The sequence below is a fragment of the Oncorhynchus clarkii genome, chromosome 14, assembly GCF_045791955.1.
Source record: "Oncorhynchus clarkii lewisi isolate Uvic-CL-2024 chromosome 14, UVic_Ocla_1.0, whole genome shotgun sequence".
Classification (NCBI taxonomy): domain Eukaryota; kingdom Metazoa; phylum Chordata; class Actinopteri; order Salmoniformes; family Salmonidae; genus Oncorhynchus; species Oncorhynchus clarkii.
Genome location: NC_092160.1, coordinates 35,437,661 through 35,462,409, shown reverse-complemented (window position 1 = coordinate 35,462,409; position 24,749 = coordinate 35,437,661). Strand labels below are relative to the sequence as shown.

Below are 24,749 nucleotides of genomic sequence, written 5' to 3'. Positions count from 1 at the left end.
CTGAGGTTATGTACACAGCTATACAAAATATTTACAGTAAAAAAAAACACTAGCATCTCTACAGTAAAACTGTGCACTTACTGTTTTTCAGAGAGTAATGGAGGTGGAAGCACTGGAAAGACCACATTCATTTGTATTTATCGATGAAGCTGGATTTAACCTTGCCAAAACACGGCGCAGAGGAAGGAATGTTATAGGTCAAAGGGCCACTGTGGAGGTTCCAGGCCAAAGGGGGGGAAATATCACCATGTGTGCTGCAATGGCCAATGATGGTTTGCTTCTCAACACACCACTCATTGGCACATACAACACAGAAAGGCTTATAGCTTTCCTAGAACAGCTCTATGCTCAGCTAGTGCCAGCAGAACAGAGGGAGCCAGTAAGAAACCCCCAAGTTGTTGTCATAGTTTGCAATAACGTTGCTTTTCACCACTCTGCAGCTGTCACAGATTGGTTTGCAGCACATCACAGATTTATGGTTTTGTACCTGCCTGCATATTCACCCTTCCTCAACCCAATAGAGGAGTTTTTCTCTGCCTGGAGGTGGAAAGTGTTTGGTCACCACCCACATGACCAAATGTCTCTTTTGGAAGCCATGCGTGCCGGATGTGAGGACATGATTCCAGAGGACTGCCAGGGATGGATAAGGCACTCCAGAAGGTTCTTCCCCAGGTGCATGGCAAGAGAAAACATTAGATGTGATGTCAAAGAAAACCTGTGGCCTGATGCTAGAGTGAGGCAGGATTAGCCCCTCAATTATTTGTTCGAATTACAGTATGTACTTTTAGTTTCTACCTTTTTTTTCTCATTACTGTAATTCCGTAAATTACTACAGACTATTGAAGCAAACTGCTAATTTTCATTTACCTTAAAGAATTGTTATGTTCTAAAAAAATTAATAAATCATGTGAAAGAATGTCACTCTTTTCTTTGAAGAAAATATTACTTTGTATGAAGTCACTGAAATTGTTCAAACTGTAAAGATGAAAAGTTTGTATTTTCTGTATTGGTGTTTGATGCTAGTGTTTTTACTCTCAGTGTGTTCTGAGTGACAGTGTGTGTTATCTCAGTGAGGGTTGGGCATAGTGTTTGGCTGCACTGAGCGTGTTTTGAGCCATGTGTTAAGAGTTGTGTTGCTTGGAATGAGTTTTGCAGGTGATGTGAACTGTTTAGCTCAGGTGACTGTTGGTAGTGCAGACTGGAGTTTTGCACATGTGACTCCAGTTGTGCCCACTGTCGTTTAGCAATCGAAAAAAAATGTAATGGGTGGTGGTGACACTCCCTTGTCTCTTTTGAAGTTGGCCAATTTATATATTTTATTTTCTTTTTTGTATCTGTTTGGTTAATTGATCTGGTGTCGAAGCTCTGTCGCTGGCATGCAATGCTGATTGATATTACCTCTGAGGGTGTTGGCTTTGTACTACGCTTGTTAGGTAAATGACTGCACCAATGGGTGGGACTGTTTTCGTTTAATCCTCTTGTGGAATTCTGCCCGAGACTGAAGTCATATCAGTCTGACAGAGTTGAGTCCTGCTAAAAAAATAAAATAAAAAAGTCATCTGTGTCCTCAAAAAGATGGAAGCCTCTGGACCACATAGGGAGATAACACGTTCTTCACAGAGATAATGAGTTCAACTCTTTCTGTCCGGTTTTGACCTCAGTAATGTACTCTCTCTCTCTCTCTATTTACTTCCCTCCTGCTCTAACAGTCTATTCCAAGAATCAATCAATCTTTTTTTTTTTTGTAAAGGCCTTTTTATATCAACAGAGCAAGACGCGGCGAGTTTGTCATTCTTAGATGTAAACAGAAGTTCATTCAACAAGTGAACTGGCCCATGGTGAGAGGTCAACACAGAGCTGAGACCCAGAGACTGGGTCACGAGGCAGTGAAGGCTCTGCAACAATTCCAGTGGACAGTAGGAACAGCAGCTGATTCATACAATGACCCCTGGAGCTTAAACTGTCTCAGATTATTAGGTTTATCTCTTCAAGGACGAAAGAATGGTGAGGTCAGCATATCGGTAATCTCCCTTTTTCTATTTACAGAATCTACTCAGTACTTTATTTAACCTTTATTTAACTAGGCAAGTCAGTTAAAGAACAAATTCCTTATTTACAATGACGGCCTACCCTGGCCAAACCCTAACGACGCTGGACCAATTGTGCTCCGCCCTATGGGACTCCCGATCACGGCCGGATGTGAACCAGCCTGGATTTGAACCAGGGACTGTAGTGACGCCGCTTGCACTGAGATGCAGTGCCTTCGACAGTATCTGCTCAGTACTACTCTACTACTATTGACAGTATCTACTCAGTACTACTCTACTACTATTGACAGTATCTACTCAGTACTACTCTACTACTATTGACAGTATCTACTCAGTACTACTCTACTGATATAGACAGTATCTACTCAGTACTACTCTACTACTATAGACAGTATCTACTCAGTACTAAACTAATATAGACAGTATCTACTCAGTACTACTCTACTACTATAGACAGTATCTACTCAGTACTACTCTACTACTATAGACAGTATCTACTCAGTACTACTCTACTACTATTGACAGTATCTACTCATGACATTACCATTGACATCCTTCATGGCCTAACAAGCCCAGAGTGGCTGCTACACAACATGGACAGTTAGTGTAGGAACATCTGTATGAGTAGGTCTCTTCATGAGTAGATATCTGCATGAGTAGATATCTGTATGAGAGGACCTCTGTATGAGCCTGGCTGGTGATGTGGCCCCACTGACAGAGCCTGGCTGGTGATGTGGTGAAGAGGTCCACAGCGACAGCTGTCCCCCACTGAGAGTGACTCCGTTTGGGTCGTTGAGAGAGCATGTACAGATGGCTCCTGATGATACTCTGAACCAGACATACAGAGAGAGAACAGGGGAACACCTCACACACACACACACACACACACACACACACACACACACACACACACACACACACACACACACACACACACACACACCACCCATATCACAAGGACACTACACTGTTGCCAGACATCTCCTGGCGGAGCACCAACATCCATTAACACAGTCACAACAATGCTGTAACTCAACAAGTTCATTAAAACACCATTACTGTATCTTGACTACAGCTCAGTGTTCAACACCATAGTACCCTTAAAGCTCATCACTAAGCTAAGGAACCTGGGACTAAACACCTCCCTCTGCAACTGGATCCTGGTCTTCCTGACAGGGCGCCCCCAGGTGGTGAGGGTAGGTAGCAACACATATGCCACGCTGATCCTCAACAGTGGGGCTCCCCAGGGGTGCGTGCTCAGTCCCCTCCTTTACTCCCTGTTCACCCACGACTGCATGGCCAGGCACGACTCCAACACCATCATTAAGTTTGCAGACAACACAACAGTGGTAGGCCTGATCCATGACGAAACAGCCTATAGGGAGGAGGTCAGAGACCTGTCCGGGTGGTGCCAGAATAACAACCTATCCCTCAATGTAACCAAGACTAAGGAGATGATTGTGGACTACAGGAAAAGGATCACCGAGCACATACCCATTCTCATCGACGGGGCTGTAGTGTAGCAGGTTGAGAGCTTCAAATACCTTGGTGTCCACATCACCAACAAACCAGAATGGTCCAAACACACCAAGAGAGTTGTGAAGAGGGCACGGCAAAACCTATTCCCCCTCAGGAAACTAAAAAGATTTGGCATGGGTCCTGAGATCCTCAAAAGGTTCTACAGCTGCAACATCTAGAGCATCCTGACCGGTTGCATCACTGCCTGGTACGGCAACTGCTCGGCCTGCGACCACAAGGCACTACAGAGGGTAGTGCGTACGGCCCAGAACATCACTGGGGCCAAGCTTCCTGCCATCCAGGACCTTTACACCAGGTGGTGTCAGAGGAAGGCCCAGAAAATTGTAAAAGACCCCAGCCACCCCAGTCAGAGACTGTTCTCTCTACTACCGCATGGCAAGCGGTACCAGAGTGCCAAGTCTAGGACAAAAAGGTTTCTCAACAGTTTTTACCCCCAAGCCATAAGACCCCTGAACAGGTAAACAAATGGTTACCCGGACAATTTGCATTGTGTGCCTCCCCCTTCCCTCTCTTGTGTGCCCCCCCAGCCCCTCTCTTGTGTCCCACCCCCCATTCCCTCTCTTGTGTGCCCTGCCCCCTCAGCCCCTCTCCTACTCTCTGTTTATCATACATGCATAGTCACTTTAACTATACCTACGTGTACATACTACTTCAATAAGCCTGACTAACAGGTGTCTGTACATAGCCTTGCTACTCTTATTTTCAAATGTCTTTTTACTGTTGTTTTATTTCTTTACTTACCTACACACACACAAACACATACATATTTTTTTTCTCTGCACTATTGGTTAGAGCCTGTAAGTAAGCATTTCACTGTAAGGTCTACTACACCTGTTGTATTCAGCATTTCACTGTAAGGTCTACTACACCTGTTGTATTCAGCATTTCACTGTAAGGTCTACTACACCTGTTGTATTCAGCATTTCACTGTAAGGTCTACTACACCTGTTGTATTCAGCATTTCACTGTAAGGTCTAATACACCTGTTGTCTTCAGCATTTCACTCTAAGGTCTACTACACCTGTTGTATTCAGCATTTCACTGTAAGGTCTACTACACCTGTTGTATTCAGCATTTCACTGTAAGGTCTACTACACCTGTTGTATTCGGCGCACGTGACAAATAAACTTTGATTTGATTTGATCTCTGCACTTTTCTGAGTCGGTCTCACCAAGCCCATCTCTATCTCAATCTCTCTTGACTCATAATGAACTTCCTAAAGTGTTCATATTGAGTAGCTTTCTATGTCTGAATCCAACAGCAGTGTAGTGAATAGGGTGTAATTTGGGACATCATCTGTCTGAATCCTGAGTCTATTCTGAGCGGCACTATCTTTTATTTAGCCATCAATTGTTTGCTAAATGGTCCAACAACGTGTGTGTGTGTGTGTGTGTGTGTGTGTGTGTGTGTGTGTGTGTGTGTGTATTTTATTCCTCTTTTGTTTGATATTTGTAACTGTTTTATTTTGTCATTTTTTAAGGGAAAATAAAGGGAAATATATATAAAATATATACAGTACATAATTTATATGCACTGTACATTTACAAAACATATATATGGGGGATTGGAAATGATACAGACAATTAGATTGTTGCTTCCATCAATTTATCTGCAATTAAAGTTGAACTACCCCCCTACAAAAAATGTATGCAAAATATATATACAATATATATAAGAAAGAAAGGAAATATTTAAAAATATATTTTTTAAATTGAAAGACAAAAAAAATGAAAATCTGAAAGAAAGATCAAATAAATAGAAAGAAAAGTAAGAAAGAGAGGGAGGAAGGAAGGAAGGAAGGAAGGAAGGAAGGAAGGAAGGAAGGAGGGAAGGAAGGAAGGAAGGAAGGAAGGAAGGAAGGAAGGAAGGAAGGAAGGAAGGAAGGAAGGAAGGAAGGTTGAGAAAAAGCGGTTCTATTTGAGTCTTTCATACCCTTCTATTGGTATCGTAGAATTCATATATTTTGCAGATGTTATCGCAGGTGCAGCAAAATGCTTATGTTTCTAGCTCCAACAGTGCAGTAATACCCACAATACACACAAATCCAACATTTGAGTTGGCAGGAAGAGGAGACCCAGTCATTGTGGACAAATGCCAGGGTGCTCAAACTACCCATGCCAGTTCCTGTTCCAGAGTGCAGGGTGTACAAGTTCCCCAAGCCAGTTCTTGTTCCAAATGCCACGTTTTTATCTAGCCATCTGTGATTGGCCTGCAGGTATAGGGAGGTGCCAGGTAGTAGGCTGAGTATTCTGTCTGCAGACTGGTGTCCTCGTCACAACTACCCCCTGCCTCCGTCTTTCACCATCCCATTGCAATCCAGACCGCTGCATATGGCCGTCCTGCAGCATTTAACGACCACACCCCTTCCTCATATCCAACTACAAATCATGTGTTTTATCATTCATCCAATGAATGATTAAAGCACCGGCTGGCATAAACAAGTATCATCGTTTCTACAGGAAATGTGGTCAACTCTACAGAGGGAGGAAGGACCAGTTGACCACAGTGGCTTTGGCCAGAAGGTTTTGACCCCTGTTCTGCAATAGTCCTATCAACCCGACACACCCACCCTATCATAAATACATCGACAACAGAGTGTTCCATTTGCAAACAACACACACACACACACACACACACACACACACACACACACACACACACACACACACACACACACACACATTTCCATATCATCACAAGAGATTAACATCCAGAGCCTTCAGAAAGTATTCACACCCCTTGACTTTTTCCACATTTTGTTGTGTTACAGCCTGAATTTAAAATGGATTACATTTAGTTGTTGTCACTGGTCAAAATATCCCATATTGTCAAAGTGGAATTATGTATTTCTAAATGTTATTCAAATTAATAAAAAATCTAAAGTTGAAATGTCTCGAGTCAATAAAGTATTTAACCCCTTTGTTATGGCAAGACTAAATAAGTTCAGGAGTAAATCTTTAAATGAACAAGTCACATAATGCGTTGCGTGGATTTGAAAATCTATGGCAACGCCTAAAAATTGGTTGTCTAGCAGTGGTAAACAACCAATTTGACAGAGCTAGAAGAATTTAGAAAATAATAATGGGCAAATATTACACAATCCAGGTGTGGAAAGCTCTTAGAGCCCCAGAAAGACACACAGCTGTAATCGCTGCCGCAGGTGCTTCTACAAAGTATTGACTCAGGGGTATGAATATTTATGTAAGTGAGATATATCTGTATTTCATTTTCACTACATTTGCAAACATTTCTAAAAACATGTTTTCACTTTGTCATTATGGGGTATTATGTGTAAATGGTTGAGAGAAAAACAATAATTTAATCAATTCTAGAATAAGGCTGTAACGTAACAGAATGTGGACTAAGTCAATGGGTCTGAAAAGTTTCTGAATGCACTGTATGTGGAAGTCAAAGGGGGGCGTCTCCGTTGATAACGACACTCGTTGTCGACATAATGTCTTCCTCCCGGTCCTAGCTCAGATATTTCTCAGGAGGCCTTCACATTTTACTGCTCAGAAACAAAACATGCCACTTGTAATCTGTACCTTTCACAGTGTGTACAGACAGTACTGTTAGTCCTAACAGTGTGTACAGACAGTACTGTTAGTCCTAACAGTGTGTACAGACAGTACTGTTAGTCCTAACAAAGTGTGTACAGACAGTACTGTTAGTCCTACAAAGTGTGTACAGACAGTATTGTTAGTCCTAACTGTGTGTACAGACAGTACTGTTAGTCCTAACAGTGTGTACAGACAGTACTGTTAGTCCTAACAAAGTGTGTACAGACAGTACTGTTAGTCCTAACAAAGTGTGTACAGACAGTACTGTTAGTCCTAACAGTGTGTACAGACAGTACCGTTAGTCCTAACAAAGTGTGTACAGACAGTACTGTTAGTCCTAACAAAGTGTGTACAGACAGTACTGTTAGTCCTAACAGTGTGTACCGACAGTACTGTTAGTCCTAACAGTGTGTACAGACAGTACTGTTAGTCCTAACAAAGTGTGTACAGACAGTACTGTTAGTCCTAACAGTGTGTACAGACAGTACTGTTAGTCCTAACAAAGTGTGTACAGACAGTACTGTTAGTCCTAACAAAGTGTGTACAGACACAGTACTGTTAGTCCTAACAAAGTGTGTACAGACAGTACTGTTAGTCCTAACAAAGTGTGTACAGACAGTACTGTTAGTCCTAACAAAGTGTGTACAGACACAGTACTGTTAGTCCTAACAAAGTGTGTACAGACAGTACTGTTAGTCCTAACAAAGTGTGTACAGACAGTACTGTTAGTCCTAACAAAGTGTGTACAGACAGTACTGTTAGTCCTTTCATAAATCAGAAGTACAGCAATGATGCTTGCTGAATCTATGGAAGAGTTTTAATGGAAAACTGTTAACTCTAATTTGAACTGAGTTTAAGTCACCCCAAGGTTTGGTTTGTGCTGCCAAAGGGAGATGCGAACTGGCAGTAAGCAGTTGCATGCCAACTATAATCCCAACTAACACGTCAGCATGTTTCCAAACAAACCTGTGGTTTACATTTACAATTTGGCAATGATGAGAGAGGAGTATATTTAGATTTTAATAAGCCTTCTGCAATCCACCCAAACTAATTCAAAACTCGTCCAATATCACAAGCTGCCTAGTGAGGTTTGTGATGAGTTGTGTTTACTGTGACCTCTAGAGGTTTGTGATTAATTGTGTTTACTGTGACCTCTAGAGGTTTGTGATGCGTTGTGTTTACAGTGACCTCTAGAGGTTTGTGATGATTTGTGTTTACTGTGACCTCTAGAGGTTTGTGATGCGTTGTGTTTACAGTGACCTCTAGAGGTTTTGTGATGCGTTGTGTTTACAGTGACCTCTAGAGGTTTGTGATGCGTTGTGTTTACAGTGACCTCTAGAGGGTTTGTGATGCGTTGTGTTTACAGTGACCTCTAGAGGTTTGTGATGCGTTGTGTTTACTGTGACCTCTAGAGGTTTGTGATGCGTTGTGTTTACAGTGACCTCTAGAGGTTTTGTGATGAGTTGTGTTTACAGTGACCTCTAGAGGTTTGTGATGCGTTGTGTTTACAGTGACCTCTAGAGGTTTGTGATGAGTTGTGTTTACAGTGACCTCTAGAGGTTTGTGATGAGTTGTGTTTACAGTGACCTCTAGAGGTTTGTGATGCGTTGTGTTTACAGTGACCTCTAGAGGTTTGTGATGCGTTGTGTTTACAGTGACCTCTAGAGGGTTTGTGATGCGTTGTGTTTACAGTGACCTCTAGAGGTTTTGTGATGCGTTGTGTTTACAGTGACCTCTAGAGGTTTGTGATGCGTTGTGTTTACAGTGACCTCTAGAGGTTTTGTGATGCGTTGTGTTTACAGTTACCTCTAGAGGTTTGTGATGCGTTGTGTTTACAGTGACCTCTAGAGGTTTGTGATGCGTTGTGTTTACTGTGACCTCTAGAGGTTTGTGATGCGTTGTGTTTACAGTGACCTCTAGAGGTTTGTGATGAGTTGTGTTTACTGTGACCTCTAGAGGTTTGTGATGCGTTGTGTTTACAGTGACCTCTAGAGGTTTTGTGATGCGTTGTGTTTACAGTGACCTCTAGAGGTTTGTGATGCGTTGTGTTTACAGTGACCTCTAGAGGGTTTGTGATGCGTTGTGTTTACAGTGACCTCTAGAGGTTTGTGATGCGTTGTGTTTACTGTGACCTCTAGAGGTTTGTGATGCGTTGTGTTTACAGTGACCTCTAGAGGTTTTGTGATGAGTTGTGTTTACAGTGACCTCTAGAGGTTTGTGATGCGTTGTGTTTACAGTGACCTCTAGAGGTTTGTGATGAGTTGTGTTTACAGTGACCTCTAGAGGTTTGTGATGAGTTGTGTTTACAGTGACCTCTAGAGGTTTGTGATGCGTTGTGTTTACAGTGACCTCTAGAGGTTTGTGATGCGTTGTGTTTACAGTGACCTCTAGAGGGTTTGTGATGCGTTGTGTTTACAGTGACCTCTAGAGGTTTTGTGATGCGTTGTGTTTACAGTGACCTCTAGAGGTTTGTGATGCGTTGTGTTTACAGTGACCTCTAGAGGTTTTGTGATGCGTTGTGTTTACAGTTACCTCTAGAGGTTTGTGATGCGTTGTGTTTACAGTGACCTCTAGAGGTTTGTGATGCGTTGTGTTTACTGTGACCTCTAGAGGTTTGTGATGAGTTGTGTTTTCTGTGACCTCTAGAGGTTTGTGATGCGTTGTGTTTACAGTGACCTCTAGAGGTTTTGTGATGCGTTGTGTTTACTGTGACCTCTAGAGGTTTGTGATGCGTTGTGTTTACAGTGACCTCTAGAGGTTTGTGATGCGTTGTGTTTACAGTGACCTCTAGAGGTTTTGTGATGCGTTGTGTTTACTGTGACCTCTAGAGGTTTGTGATGCGTTGTGTTTACAGTGACCTCTAGAGGTTTGTGATGCGTTGTGTTTACAGTGACCTCTAGAGGTTTGTGATGCGTTGTGTTTACAGTGACCTCTAGAGGTTTGTGATGCGTTGTGTTTACAGTGACCTCTAGAGGTTTGTGATGCGTTGTGTTTACAGTGACCTCTAGAGGTTTGTGATGCGTTGTGTTTACTGTGACCTCTAGAGGTTTTGTGATGCGTTGTGTTTACAGTGACCTCTAGAGGTTTGTGATGCGTTGTGTTTACTGTGACCTCTAGAGGTTTGTGATGCGTTGTGTTTACAGTGACCTCTAGAGGTTTGTGATGCGTTATGTTTACAGTGACCTCTAGAGGTTTGTGATGCGTTGTGTTTACAGTGGCCTCTTAGAGGTTTGTGATGCGTTGTGTTTACTGTGACCTCTAGAGGTTTGTGATGCGTTGTGTTTACAGTGACTTCTAGAGGTTTGTGATGCGTTGTGTTTACAGTGACCTCTAGAGGTTTGTGATGCGTTGTGTTTACAGTGACCTCTAGAGGTTTGTGATGCGTTGTGTTTACAGTGACCTCTAGAGGTTTGTGATGCGTTGTGTTTACAGTGACCTCTAGAGGTTTTGTGATGCGTTGTGTTTACAGTGACCTCTAGAGGTTTGTGATGCGTTGTGTTTACAGTGACCTCTAGAGGTTTGTGATGCGTTGTGTTTACAGTGACCTCTAGAGGTTTTGTGATGCGTTGTGTTTACAGTGACCTCTAGAGGTTTGTGATGCGTTGTGTTTACAGTGACCTCTAGAGGTTTGTGATGCGTTGTGTTTACAGTGACCTCTAGAGGTTTTGTGATGCGTTGTGTTTACTGTGACCTCTAGAGGTTTGTGATGCGTTGTGTTTACAGTGACCTCTAGAGGTTTGTGATGCGTTGTGTTTACAGTGACCTCTAGAGGTTTGTGATGCGTTGTGTTTACAGTGACCTCTAGAGGTTTGTGATGCGTTGTGTTTACAGTGACCTCTAGAGGTTTGTGATGCGTTGTGTTTACAGTGACCTCTAGAGGTTTGTGATGCGTTGAGTTTACAGTGACCTCTAGAGGTTTTGTGATGCGTTGTGTTTACAGTGACCTCTAGAGGTTTGTGATGCGTTGTGTTTACTGTGACCTCTAGAGGTTTGTGATGCGTTGTGTTTACAGTGACCTCTAGAGGTTTGTGATGCGTTATGTTTACAGTGACCTCTAGAGGTTTGTGATGCGTTGTGTTTACAGTGGCCTCTTAGAGGTTTGTGATGCGTTGTGTTTACTGTGACCTCTAGAGGTTTGTGATGCGTTGTGTTTACAGTGACCTCTAGAGGTTTGTGATGCGTTGTGTTTACAGTGACCTCTAGAGGTTTGTGATGCGTTGTGTTTACAGTGACCTCTAGAGGTTTGTGATGCGTTGTGTTTACAGTGACCTCTAGAGGTTTGTGATGCGTTGTGTTTACAGTGACCTCTAGAGGTTTTGTGATGCGTTGTGTTTACAGTGACCTCTAGAGGTTTGTGATGCGTTGTGTTTACAGTGACCTCTAGAGGTTTGTGATGCGTTGTGTTTACAGTGACCTCTAGAGGTTTTGTGATGCGTTGTGTTTACAGTGACCTCTAGAGGTTTGTGATGCGTTGTGTTTACAGTGACCTCTAGAGGTTTGTGTTATTTTTTCCCTGTTTTTCTGAAGGGCTAACTGGTGTTCTACCATGCCGTCCCTAGAAGAGGGGTGCGTCACGCAGTGCCAGGCTTTTTCCCCCACTATACTCAACTTGAGTGGGTTGAGTCACTGACGTGAACTTCCTGTTCAGTTTTGCCGGACAGGAAGCCCATTTCATGGGCTATACTTAGCCTTGTCTCAGGGTAGTACGTTGGTGGTCTGTTGATATACATTTAGTTGTGTGGGGGCTGTGCTTTGACAAAGTGAGTGGGGTTATATCCTGCCTGGTTGGCCTGGTCCAGGGGTATCGTCAGACAGGGCCACGGTGTCCCCCAACCCCTCCCGTCTCAGACTCCAGTATCTATGCTGCGATAGTCTATGTGCCGGAAGGTTAGGGTCAGTCTGTTATATCTGGTGTAATTCTCCTGTCTTATCTGTCATCCTGTGTGAACTTAAGTTTCCCATCTCTCTCTCTCTCTTCCTTCCCGGAGGACCTGAGCCCTAGGACCATGCCTCAGGACTACCTGGCCTGATGACTCTTGGCTTTTCATGTCCCCAGTCTACCTGGTCGTGCTGCTGATCCAGTTTCTGCTGTTTCGCCTGTGGCTATGGAACCCTGACCTGTACACCAGACGTGCTGCCTTGTACCGGACCTGCTGTCTCAGTCTCTAACTCTCTTTCTCTCCCTCCCTCTCTCTCCTTCTCTACCGCACCTGCTGTCTCAGTCTCTAACTCTCTTTCTCTCCCTCCCTCTATCTCCTTCTCTACCGGACCTGCTGTCTCAGTCTCTAACTCTCTTTCTCTCCCTCCCTCTCTCTCCTTCTCTACCGCACCTGTTGTCTCGACCTCTGAACGCTCGGCTATGAAAAGCCAACTGACATTTACTCCTGAGGTGCTGACCTGTTGCACCCTCGACAACCACTGTGATTATTATTATTTGACCCTGCTGGTCATCCATTAACATTTGAACATCTTGACCTGGTTCTGTTATAATCTCCACCAGGCACAGCCAGAAGAGGACTGGCCACTCCTCAGAGCCTGGCTCTTCTCTAGGTTCCTTTCAAGGTTCCTCCTCTTTCTAGGGAGTTGTTCCTAGCCACCGTGCTTCTACATGTGCATTGCTTGCTCTCTGGGGTTTTAGGCTGGGTTTCTGTACAAGCTCTTTGTGACAACGGATGATGAAAAAAAGGACTTCATAAATGCACTAATAATTAATAATAATAATTCATTCATAATTGTGTGTCTTCTGTCTTTTGCCTGAGTCCTTTGAAAAGTTATTATTATGCATTGGAGAGGGAAATGCATAATTATATCTTTATGTGTAGAAATGAGGTGTAATGAAAACTAGTTGACTTGTCATTCAGCTCTCAAATCATAAACATTCTCCTTTTTTTTTTTAAAAACAACCTAGTTGGTCAATTGTGATGTTTGATTCAGGGTAGAATAGTCACGTTATTTAGTTTTCATTAGGTTGATGATATTATTGTGGTCACTTGTGGTTATGACAGGGATATCACCAATACATTCCTAGTAAATAAACATTGAAAAATGACATCATCAGGAAGTGGAACAGAAAGATGGAATGGAGGGTAACGATGACGTAACAACTTTGAGTACAAGTGAGTAGGAGGGTGTAACGAAATGCTTCTGTTCTTAGCTCCAACAGTAGCTGTAACGGTTCTCTTGGGGTGAAGTAGAGGCGGACCAAAACGCTGCGTGATTATATTGATTCATGTTTAATAAAAACAGATAAACACGAACACTACAAAACAATAAACGTGGAAAACCAAAAACAGCCCTATCTGGTGCAAAACACAGAGACAGGAACAATCACCCACCAACACACAGTGAAACCCAGGCTACCTAAGTATGATTCTCAATCAGAGACAACTAATGACACCTGCCTCTGATTGAGAACCATACTAGGCCGAAACATAGAAATACCCAAAAACCTAGAAAAACAAACATAGACTGCCCACCCAACTCACGCCCAGACCATACTAAATAAATACAATGCAACGGAAATAAAGGTCAGAACGTGACAGTAGCAGTAATATCGTTTTTTGTTAGATAGATACCACTGCACAGTTGGTGCTAGGAACACAAGCAGTTTGCCACATCACATCTGCTAAATATGTGTCTGCGACCAATACAACTGGATTTGATATCCCTTCAGTACTGACAATGTATTTAGTTATTACCTGTCCTGTACGCAGTGACAGTATTGAAGTTAGTCATTGTGCCTTTCCATAACCCAGGTAAGATTACTGCTCTAAGCACAATATAACAACGAGTAATCACATTAATTATTACACTGTGCAGTACTTAAAAGTGGAGGTGTAAATGAGGATGAGAGGTAGAGAGAGGTGAAGTACAGTACCTGTGGAAGAACAGCAGGATGGACAGCGTGGTCTGGTCGATGTTGCTGTTGCAGATGCCCTCGTTGAGCAGGTAACAGGGGTCTCTGACCACAGACTCCAGAGAGTCCAGCCTCATCATGCTGTTCAGCTTGTCTGTGTTCACGTTCTGGTTCTGGAACGTCAGCTGCTCACGGAACTGGCGGAAGTGGCTGAGCGACGTGGGGCTGCCCATCAGAGGGGTGCTTTGGCCTCTGCCTTGGCCCCCACCTCTAGCTGGGTCGTCACAGTTGGCCAGGTCCAGGCAGCAGGAGCAGCAGTCCAGACCGATGGGAGAGAGACACTCCTCTCCATCTGACATGATGACAGCAGATCAGTCAAACCCGGTCAGCAGAGCACCTTGAGGGACTGGAGAGATGAGCTCCACAGCAGGAGAGAGAGAGGTAGAAAGAGAGAAAGGGAAAGTGTCTTTTCTTCTTCTCAGGCTTGTAGTTGATGTTGTGTGTTCCTCAGTGTATGCAGAGGGAACGATTTTCTCCCTCCAGGTGTTCTGGATCAGGGTGTTGGGAAGTCAAGTGTCCCCTGCTTCCTCCTCTCCCTGAGAGTAGACAGTCAGTCGTGTCTCCCTGAGTCTCCCTCTCGTCACGTTAATAAGGCTATGTTAGCTTTGGTTGTGAGACACTCGCTGGCTTCTGTGTCTGTGGGGGAGAGAGAGCTAGCCAATGCTGTGCTGTCTGCGTCTGTGTCGAACACACACATCCTGATTCAGCGGGAATGTGTTTCAAAGCTGCTTATCACTTTTTTTCTCTGCCCAGCACTTTTTCCTCCCCCAACGTGCTTAGAGACTGAGGGAGGGAGGGAGGGAGGTAGGGAGAGAGGGAGGGAGGGAGGGAGGGAGGGAGGGAGAGAGAGAGGAAGGGAGGGAGAGAGGGATGGAGGGATGGATGGAGGTTAGCCGGGAGGGAGGGAGAGAGGGAGGGAGGTTAGCCGGGAGGGAGGTGGGGGAAACCCTTGTGATTGGTAAACGACTGGCCCTCCTCCTTCTCCTCTCTCACATTCCCGCTGAATCAGGATGTGTGTGTTCGACACAGACGCAGACAGCACAATTAGGGGATGGAAAGATGCAATGCATGTGCTTGATGATGCTCACTGTTCTAGAGAGAGAGAGAGAGAGAGAGAGAGAGAGAGAGACGCAGAGAGAGACAGAGAGAGAGGAAAGGAGAAATAAAGAAAGAAAGAAAGAAAGAAAGAAAGAAAGAAAGAAAGAAAGAAAGAAAGAAAGAAAGAAAGAAAGAAAGAAAGAAAGAAAGAAAAAGGGAGAGGGAGACGCAGAGAGAGAGACAGGGAGAGCATGAACACATATGGAGCTGCTGCTCCCTGTTAAAGGGAACTGTTTCCACTCCCTCCATGCCTAATGACACAATTATACCTCGTGCTCTGTCTGAAACATACTGTAGGCTCCCTCTCTTTGGGCTGAGTGCTCTGTCTGAAGCATACTGTAGTCTCCCTCTCTTTGGGCTGAGTGCTCTGTCTGAAGCATACTGTAGTCTCCCTCTCTTTGGGCTGAGTGCTCTGTCTGAAGCATACTGTAGTCTACCTCTCTTTAGGCTGAGTGCTCTGTCTGAAGCATACTGTAGGCTATCTCTCTTTGGGCTGAGTGCTCCGTCTGAAGCATACTGTAGGCTAGGTCTCTAGGCTGAGTGCTCTCTCTGGAGCATACTGTAGGCTAGCTCTCTTTAGGCTGAGTGCTCTGTCTGAAGCATACTGTAGGCTAGCTCTCTTTGGGCTGAGTGCTCTGTCTGAAGCATACTGTAGGCTACCTCTCTTTGGGCTGAGTGCTCTGTCTGAAGCATACTGTAGGCTAGGTCTCTAGGCTGTGTGCTCTCTCTGGAGCATACTGTAGGCTAGCTCTTTTTAGGCTGAGTGCTCTGTCTGAAGCATACTGTAGGCTAGCTCTCTTTGGGCTGAGTGCTCTGTCTGAAGCATACTGTAGGCTAACTCTCTTTGGGCTGCATTTACAGCATTGTTGTCAAAATGGATGTCATTATTTAAACACATCTTTAACTAGGAAGAGCAGCGATGTTCCTGGTGTATTAATGAGTTGGACAACAGTAAAGGCACACAGATCTAAATGGAGGCTCGGGATAATGTACATGAATGTGGCATATTGTTGATTTTCACAGTCAGTGGACACAAACAGAGATGCATGCTTGAAAATGTTTAAAGTCTTTCCATTTCAAGTGTGTACACGGCAAGATGGTAAACGTCCATATTTGTCCCCAGTTTGTTAATTGTTCTAAGTGAATTTTAAGATCTGGCCCAGAACCCTTGTTAAGTAAGAAAGAACACTGACAGAGTCAGGGTGGTTATTTTCTCAAGTAAGAGTTTCTCAAGCTAGAAAACATTATTTCATTACATTTGCACAATTTGAATTGAACTGAAACGGGTTTCATGCAGGCCATGGCTGTGAGCCTGCAACACTGTAAAAATCTAATTTGAATTTTAATTGAACTAAGTTAGGTGAATTTATCTATCCTGGGCCTGATTAAGATATATGAACCTATCGATCGCAAGTGTGATTAAGTTGGGGGAACTTATCTATCCTGGGCCTGATTAAGATATATGAACCTATCGATCGCAAGTGTGATTAAGTTGGGGGAACTTATCTATCCTGGGCCTGATTAAGATATATGAACCTATCGATCGCAAGTGTGATTAAGTTGGGGGAACTTATCTATCCTGGGCCTGATTAAGATATATGAACCTATCGATCGCAAGTGTGATTAAGTTGGGGGAACTTATCTATCCTGGGCCTGATTAAGATATATGAACCTATCGATCGCAAGTGTGATTAAGTTGGGGGAACTTATCTATCCTGGGCCTGATTAAGATAAGACAACTTTGCAGTGCAGACAGAATAGAACGCTAAGAAGACATCATGGCTTATTGAAGGCAGGCGTCAATACAAATGTTTCATTGCATTGTGCTCAGTGGAATCAGTTAAGCAGAGAAAATGACTGTCTGTTGTTTTACTGAGTGTCTGAGGATGTCCTCTGGCAGTGGAGCCCTTTGCATGCCTCACAAATGGCACCCTATTCCCTATATAGTGCACTACTTTTGACCAGAGTCCTATGGCACACTATTCCCTATATAGTGCACTACTTTCGACCAGAGCCCAATAGCATGCCATTTGGGGACTTACACTTTCTGGTATGGGGAAATCAGGTAGAAGCTGTGGATGAAGTGAAATGAAAGAAACACTGCCCTCTGTTGGTGCTGATAAAATATAGCACTTCTGTGATGATGTGTTTTATATGTTTTTATTTATTTAACCTTTATATTTAACTATGCAAGTCAGTTAAAAACAAATGATGATGAAGAGACTTAACCTGACACCAAAATCGTCCGTTGCTCTGTCGTTCGCTGCGTACTTCAGTCTGAGACGACCATCGTGGAAGTCGAGGGGCGTTGTCCAAAACAAAATCATCGTCTCTAACCAATCAGAGTATCAAAGCCATTTACTCATTTTAAAACCGCTGCTTTATCCACCTGTGTTCGTTCTGGCTCTGGGGAAAAATCCATCGGTTTCTGGACCAATCAAACAGCCCCAAATGTGTTTGTATTTGGTGACGGGTTGGGCAGGTACTCAGATTCAGACTCATGGAGGAGGATAAACTAATGTCTGTTGCCATGCCGTACAGTGGCGTAGCGTAGTTTCGCAGGGCCCCGCCGCGACGTCCAAGCATGGGCCAGAGAGACAAATGTGCAGTTTTAAAGCTAATTTTACGCTACTTTACATTTTGCCCCGAGGCTGAGAGAAGATTTTGCTGTTTCAGAGCTCAGGGATTCTTGAAAGAAAGGGACAATGTCAAATATTTGTCTTAATTAATATACATATTAACAATTATATATTTTGATAAAGTATAACCTTTCACAACAAAAAGGAACAACCTCCTATATATATTGTTTTCTTCACAAAATGCAACTAACTGGATTCATTTCAAGTCCGTCAGAGACCATAAAAGGCATTTTATTTTTATAGTTATTGTCCAACAAGTGTTTAAAGGCTTTTGATTGTTTAAATCTAACATTAGATTATTTAAATATGTAGTACAAATCTCCAAACATATTTTTGTTTTGTTTTGTAGCGCTATTGAATGTTCCTGGGCTATTTCCGTTAGCATTTTGGTATATTTTTCTAGATTTACAACATAAAACAACGTTATTAAAGCAGAAATGATCCCTTAGGTCTTAACACAGAAAACCATTTCATTGTTTAAGCATATGTTGCAGAACAGAGAATACAAACAACAACAAAACCGATCCTAAGGGCCATCAGTGACGGACTTGACAACAGATACTCTAAACATATCTTGTCTGTGTTTCTGCCAATGTTAGCAGTCCACACCTAGAGAAGGTTGTCTGCTGCTGTGGGTTATCTAATGTGTATTTAGAGGAGATACTCTGGCATGGCCCTCTAATGGAACAGTGTGAAGTATCCACAACCACACATTATTGTCTTAGACCCTCTGGTGCACTGGAGCCAGACTGTGTGTGTGTGTAGGTGTGTGTGTGTGTGTGTGTGTGTGTGTGTGTGTGTGTGTGTGTGTGTGTTCATACTGCCTGCTGTAATAAGGGCTGCCTTTGTTCCACACAGTTCCTGCTGATCCCTAGGGTCACCATCCAACAACAGAGAGAAGCTGCTAAGAATGTACACCATTACCTGTCACATAACATTACCCCTCATACTGAGGTGACGGGACCATAACATTACCCTTCATACTGAGGTGACAGGACCATAACATTACCCCTCATACTGAGGTGACGGGACCATAACATTACCCCTCACACTGAGGTGACAGGACGGTAACATTACCCCTCATACTGAGGAAACAGGACCATAACATTACCCCTCATACTGAGGAAACAGGACAATTACATTACCCCTCATACTGAGGAAACAGGACCATAACATTACCCCTCATACTGAGGTGACTAGGACCATAACATTACCCCTCACACTGAGGTGACAGGACGGTAACATTACCCCTCATACTGAGGAAACAGGACCATAACATTACCCCTCATACTGAGGAAACAGGACCATAACATTACCCCTCATACTGAGGTGACTAGGAACATAACATTACCCCTCATACTGAGGAAACAGGTCAATAACATTACCCCTCATACTGAGGAAACAGGACCATAACATTACCCCTCATACTGAGGTGACTAGGACCATAACATTACCCCTCACACTGAGGTGACAGGATGGTAACATTACCCCTCATACTGAGGAAACAGGACCATAACATTACCCCTCATACTGAGGAAACAGGACCATAACATTACCCCTCACACTGAGGTGACAGGACGGTAACATTACCCCTCATACTGAGGAAACAGGACCATAACATTACCCCTCACACTGAGGAAACAGGACAATAACATTACCCCTCATACTGAGGTGAAAGGACCATAACATTACCCCTCATACTGAGGAAACAGGACAATAACATTACCCCTCATACTGAGGTGACTAGGACCGTAACATTACCCCTCATACTGATGTGACTAGGACCGTAACATTACCCCTCATACTGAGGTGACTAGGACCATAACATTACCCCTCATACTGAGGTGACAGGACCATAACATGACCCCTCACACTGAGGTGACAGGACGGTAACATTACCCCTCATACTGAGGTGACTAGGACCATAACATTACCCCTCATACTGAGGTGACAGGACGGTAACATTACCCCTCATACTGAGGAAACAGGACCATAACATTACCCCTCATACTGAGGAAACAGGACCATAACATTACCCCTCACACTGAGGTGACAGGACGGTAACATTACCCCTCATACTGAGGTGACTAGGACCATAACATTACCCCTCACACTGAGGTGACAGGACGGTAACATTACCCCTCATACTGAGGTGACTAGGACCATACCATTACCCCTCATACTGAGGTGACTAGGACCATAACATTACCCCTCACACTGAGGTGACAGGACGGTAACATTACCCCTCATACTGAGGTGACTAGGACCACAACATTACCCCTCACACTGAGGAAACAGGACCATAACATTACCCCTCAGACTGAGGTGACAGGACGATAACATTACCCCTCATACTGAGGAAACAGGACCATAACATTACCCCTCACACTGAGAAAACAGGTCCATAACATTACCCCGCATCATGAGGAAACAGGACCATAACATTACCCCGCATACTGAGGAAACAGGACCATAACATTACCCCTCATACTGAGGAAACAGGTCCATAACATTACCCCTCACACTGAGGAAACAGGTCCATAACATTACCCCTCACACTGAGGAAACAGGTCCATAACATTACCCCTCACACTGAGGAAACAGGTCCATAACATTACCCCTCATACTGAGGAAACAGGTCCATAACATTACCCCTCACACTGAGGAAACAGGTACATAACATTACCCCTCACACTGAGGAAACAGGTCCATAACATTACCCCTCACACTGAGGAAACAGGCCCATAACATTACCCCTCACACTGAGGAAACAGGTCCATAACATTACCCCTCACACTGAGGAAACAGGTCCATAACATTACCCCTCACACTGAGGAAACAGGTCCATAACATTACCCCTCACACTGAGGAAACAGGTCCATAACATTACCCCGCATACTGAGGAAACAGGACCATAACATTACCCCTCATACTGAGGAAACAGGTCCATAACATTACCCCTCACACTGAGGAAACAGGTCCATAACATTACCCCGCATCCTGAGGAAACAGGACCATAACATTACCCCGCATACTGAGGAAACAGGACCATAACATTACCCCTCATACTGAGGAAACAGGACCATAACATTACCCCTCACACTGAGGAAACAGGTCCATAACATTACCCCTCATACTGAGGTAACAGGACCATAACATTACCCCTCACACTGAGGTGACAGGACAATAACATTACCCCTCATACTGAGGTGACAGGACCACAACATTACCCCTTATACTGAGGAAACAGGACGGTAACATTACCCCTCACACTGAGGTGACTAGGACCATAACATTACCCCTCATACTGAGGAAACAGGACGGTAACATTACCCCTCATACTGAGGTGACTAGGACCATAACATTACCCCTCACACTGAGGAAACAGGACAATAACATTAACCCTCATACTGAGGTGACTAGGACCATAACATTACCCCTCAGACTGAGGTGACAGGACAATAACATTACCCTTCACACTGAGGTGACAGGACAATAACATTACCCCTCATACTGAGGTGACTAGGACCATAACATTACCCCTCATACTGAGGAAACAGGACGGTAACATTACCCCTCACACTGAGGTGACTAGGACCATAACATTACCCCTCATACTGAGGAAACAGGACGGTAACATTACCCCTCATACTGAGGTGACTAGGACCATAACATTACCCCTCACACTGAGGAAACAGGACAATAACATTACCCCTCATACTGAGGTGACTAGGACCATAACATTACCCATCACACTGAGGTGACAGGACGGTAACATTACCCCTCATACTGAGGTGACTAGGACCATAACATTACCCCTCACACTGAGGTGACTAGGACCATAACATTACCCCTCATACTGAGGTGACAGGCCCATAACAGAACTGTTTAATGCTTTGACCCAGTTATGAAGGCTCAGCCAAAGTCCTCCTAGCTATACGCTGAGTGTACAAAACGCCTTTCCATGACATAGGCTGACAAGGGTAATCCGGGTGAAAGATATGATCCCTTATTGATGCCACTTGTTAAATCCACTTTAATCAGTGTAGATGAAGAGGAGGAGACAAGTTAAAGAAGCATTTTAAGCCTTGAGACAATTAGAGACATGGATTGTAAATATGTGCCATTCAGAGGGTTAATGGGCAAGACAAGCCTTGGAACAGGGTACGGTGGTAGGTGCCTTTGAACAGGGTATGGTGGTAGGTGCCTTTGAACAGGGTATGGTGGTAGGTGCCTTTGAACAGGGTACGGTGGTAGGTGCCTTTGAACAGGGTATGGTGGTAGGTGCCTTTGAACAGGGTACGGTGGTAGGTGCAAGGTGAACCGGTTTGAGTTTGTCAAGACCTGCAATGCTGCTGGGTTTTTCACGCCCAACAGTTTCCTCATCACAGATAGACTACCCTGTCTGTCTGTGTGGTTGTCTCTCTCACCTCACATCATCACAGATAGACTACCCTGTCTGTCTGTGTGGTAGTCTCTCTCACCTCACATCATCACAGATAGACTACCCTGTCTGTCTGTGTGGTAGTCTCTCTCACCTCACATCATCACAGATAGACTACCCTGTCTGTCTGTGTGGTTGTCTCTCTCACCTCACATCATCACAGATAGACTACCCTGTCTGTCTGTGTGGTAGTCTCTCTCACCTCACATCATCACAGATAGACTACCCTGTCTGTCTGTCTGTGTGATAGTTTCTCCTGACAGACTATATCAATGGCTAGTGCACATGAGACATGGTTCTGGGATCTGAGACTCGGTTTTGAGCTTCGGTTTTGTCATTCCAAAACATGTCACGAGCTACTGAGTTGGCTCAGGCACCATATTCCCTATTTAGGGCCCTACTTTTGAGCCCTATTGGTGACACATGGAACGCAACCCATGATCTGTAGAAGGACTCTTGTCTCGCCTCTTCCCACTCTGTTGATCAACTACAATCAGACTCTGTGTCAGAAAGCTACAGCTAAACCAGCCTTTTGATCAACTACAATCAGACTCAGTGTCAGAAAGCTACAGCTAAACCAGCCTGTTGATCAACTACAATCAGACTCAGTGTCAGAAAGCTACAGCTAAACCAGCCTGTTGATCAACTACAATCAGACGCAGTGTCAGAAAGCTACAGCTAAACCAGCCTGTTGATCAACTACATGTGATGTTTAAATGACATTTGAAAAGATAAAATTATAAATGTTAACTACATTCAAACGTTCTGCCACCCGCTTGTTATAATAACACCACAGTCCCATTTTGAAAAACCTGTCTTCTGATCGGGGATGTGTCCCAAATCGCTCCCTATGCCCTGTATAGTGCACTACTACCATTAACATGTGGGACGTAGCACTAGGGGTTTTCCAGTACAATGTGTAGGAGTGGATCGTGTGGATGTTTTTTGTTACTGTCTTAAATCCCTAACCAGCGTGGAACATAGGTGACTCTCAGCTACTTGAGTTTTGACTGCCCCCCTTTGGAAAGAAAGGGGTACTGCAGGCGTTGAGGCATTGGCACACAAATTGAAGGATTCTGAAGCTGAAAACACACTAGAGTGTGGACTAAGCAAACATCAACACACTGGAGTGTGGACTAAGCAAACATCAACACACTGGAGTGTGGACTAAGCAAACATCAACACACTAGAGTCTAGACTAAGAAAACATCAACACACTAGAGTGTGGACTAAGCAAACAAGAAGAGAGGAGAGGACAGGAGATGACCGGAGATTATAGGAGAGGACAGGAGAAGAGAGGAGAGGACAGGTGAAGAGAGGGGAGGAGAGGACAGGAGAAGAGAGGAGAGAAGAAGACAGGAGAAGAGAGGAGAGGAGAGGACAGGAGAAGATAGGAGAGGACAGGAGAAGAGAGGAGAGAAGAGGACAGGAGAAGAGAGGTGAGGAGAGGACAGGAGAAGAGAGGAGAGGACAGGAGAAGAGAGGGGAGGAGAGGACAGGAGAAGAGAGGAGAGAAGAGGACAGGAGAAGAGAGGAGAGGACAGGAGAAGAGAGAGGAGAAGAGGACAGGAGATGAGAGGAGAGAAGAGGACAGGAGATGAGAGGAGAGGACAGGAGAATAGAGGAGAGGACAGGAGAAGAGAAGAGAGGAGAGGACAGGAGAATAGAGGAGAGGACAGGAGAAGAGAAGAGAAGAGAGGAGAGGACAGGAGAAGAGAGGACAGGACAAGAGAAGAGAGGAGAGGACAGGAGAATAGAGGAGAGGACAGGAGAAGAAAGGAGAGGACAGGAGAAGAGAAGAGAGGACAGGAGAAGAGAGGAGAGGACAGGAGAAGAGAGGGGAGGAGAGGACAGGAGATGAGAGGAGAGAAGAGGACAGGAGATGAGAGGAGAGGACAGGAGAAGAGAGGAGAGACATGAGAAGAGAGGAGAGGACAGGAGAAGAGAGGAGAGGACAGGAGAAGAGAGGAGAGGACAGGAGAAGAAAGGAGAGGACAGGAGAAGAGAGGAGAGGACAGGAGAAGAGAGGAGAGGAGAGAAGAGGACAGGAGATGACAGGAGAGGACAGGAGAAGAGAGGAGAGGACATGAGATGACAGGAGGACAGGAGAAGAGAGGAGATGAGAGAAGAGGACAGGAGATGAGAGGAGAGGACATGAGAAGAGAGGACATGACTGGAGATGAGAGGAGAGGACAGGAGAAGAGAAGAGAGGACAGGACAGGAGAATGCAGGAGAGGACAGGAGATGAGAGGAGAGGACAGGAGAAGAGAGGAGAGGACAAGAGAATAGAGGAGAGGACAGGAGAATAGAGGAGAGGACAGGAGAATAGAGGAGAGGACAGGAGAAGAGAGGAGAGGACAGGAGAAGAGAGGAGAGGACAGGAGAATAGAGGAGAGGACAGGAGAATAGAGGAGAGGACAGGAGAAGAGAGGAGAGGACAGGAGATGAGAGGAGAGGACAGGAGAAGAGAAGAGAGGACAGGACAGGAGAATGCAGGAGAGGACA

The 24,749-nt window shown here is 44.4% G+C and overlaps 1 protein-coding gene across 1 annotated transcript in view; it reads right to left on the bottom strand.

Annotated features, from left to right (window-relative positions):
- Positions 1-14,644, bottom strand: part of LOC139366577 (uncharacterized) — a 70,035-nt gene extending 55,391 nt beyond the window's left edge. Inside the window, exon 1 of the mRNA XM_071104231.1 lies at positions 14,025-14,644. Within this exon, the coding sequence (XP_070960332.1) occupies positions 14,025-14,362 (338 nt within the window). The 5' untranslated portion in view covers positions 14,363-14,644. The remainder of the gene's footprint in view (positions 1-14,024) is intronic.
- Positions 14,645-24,749: the final 10,105 nt, after the last annotated feature.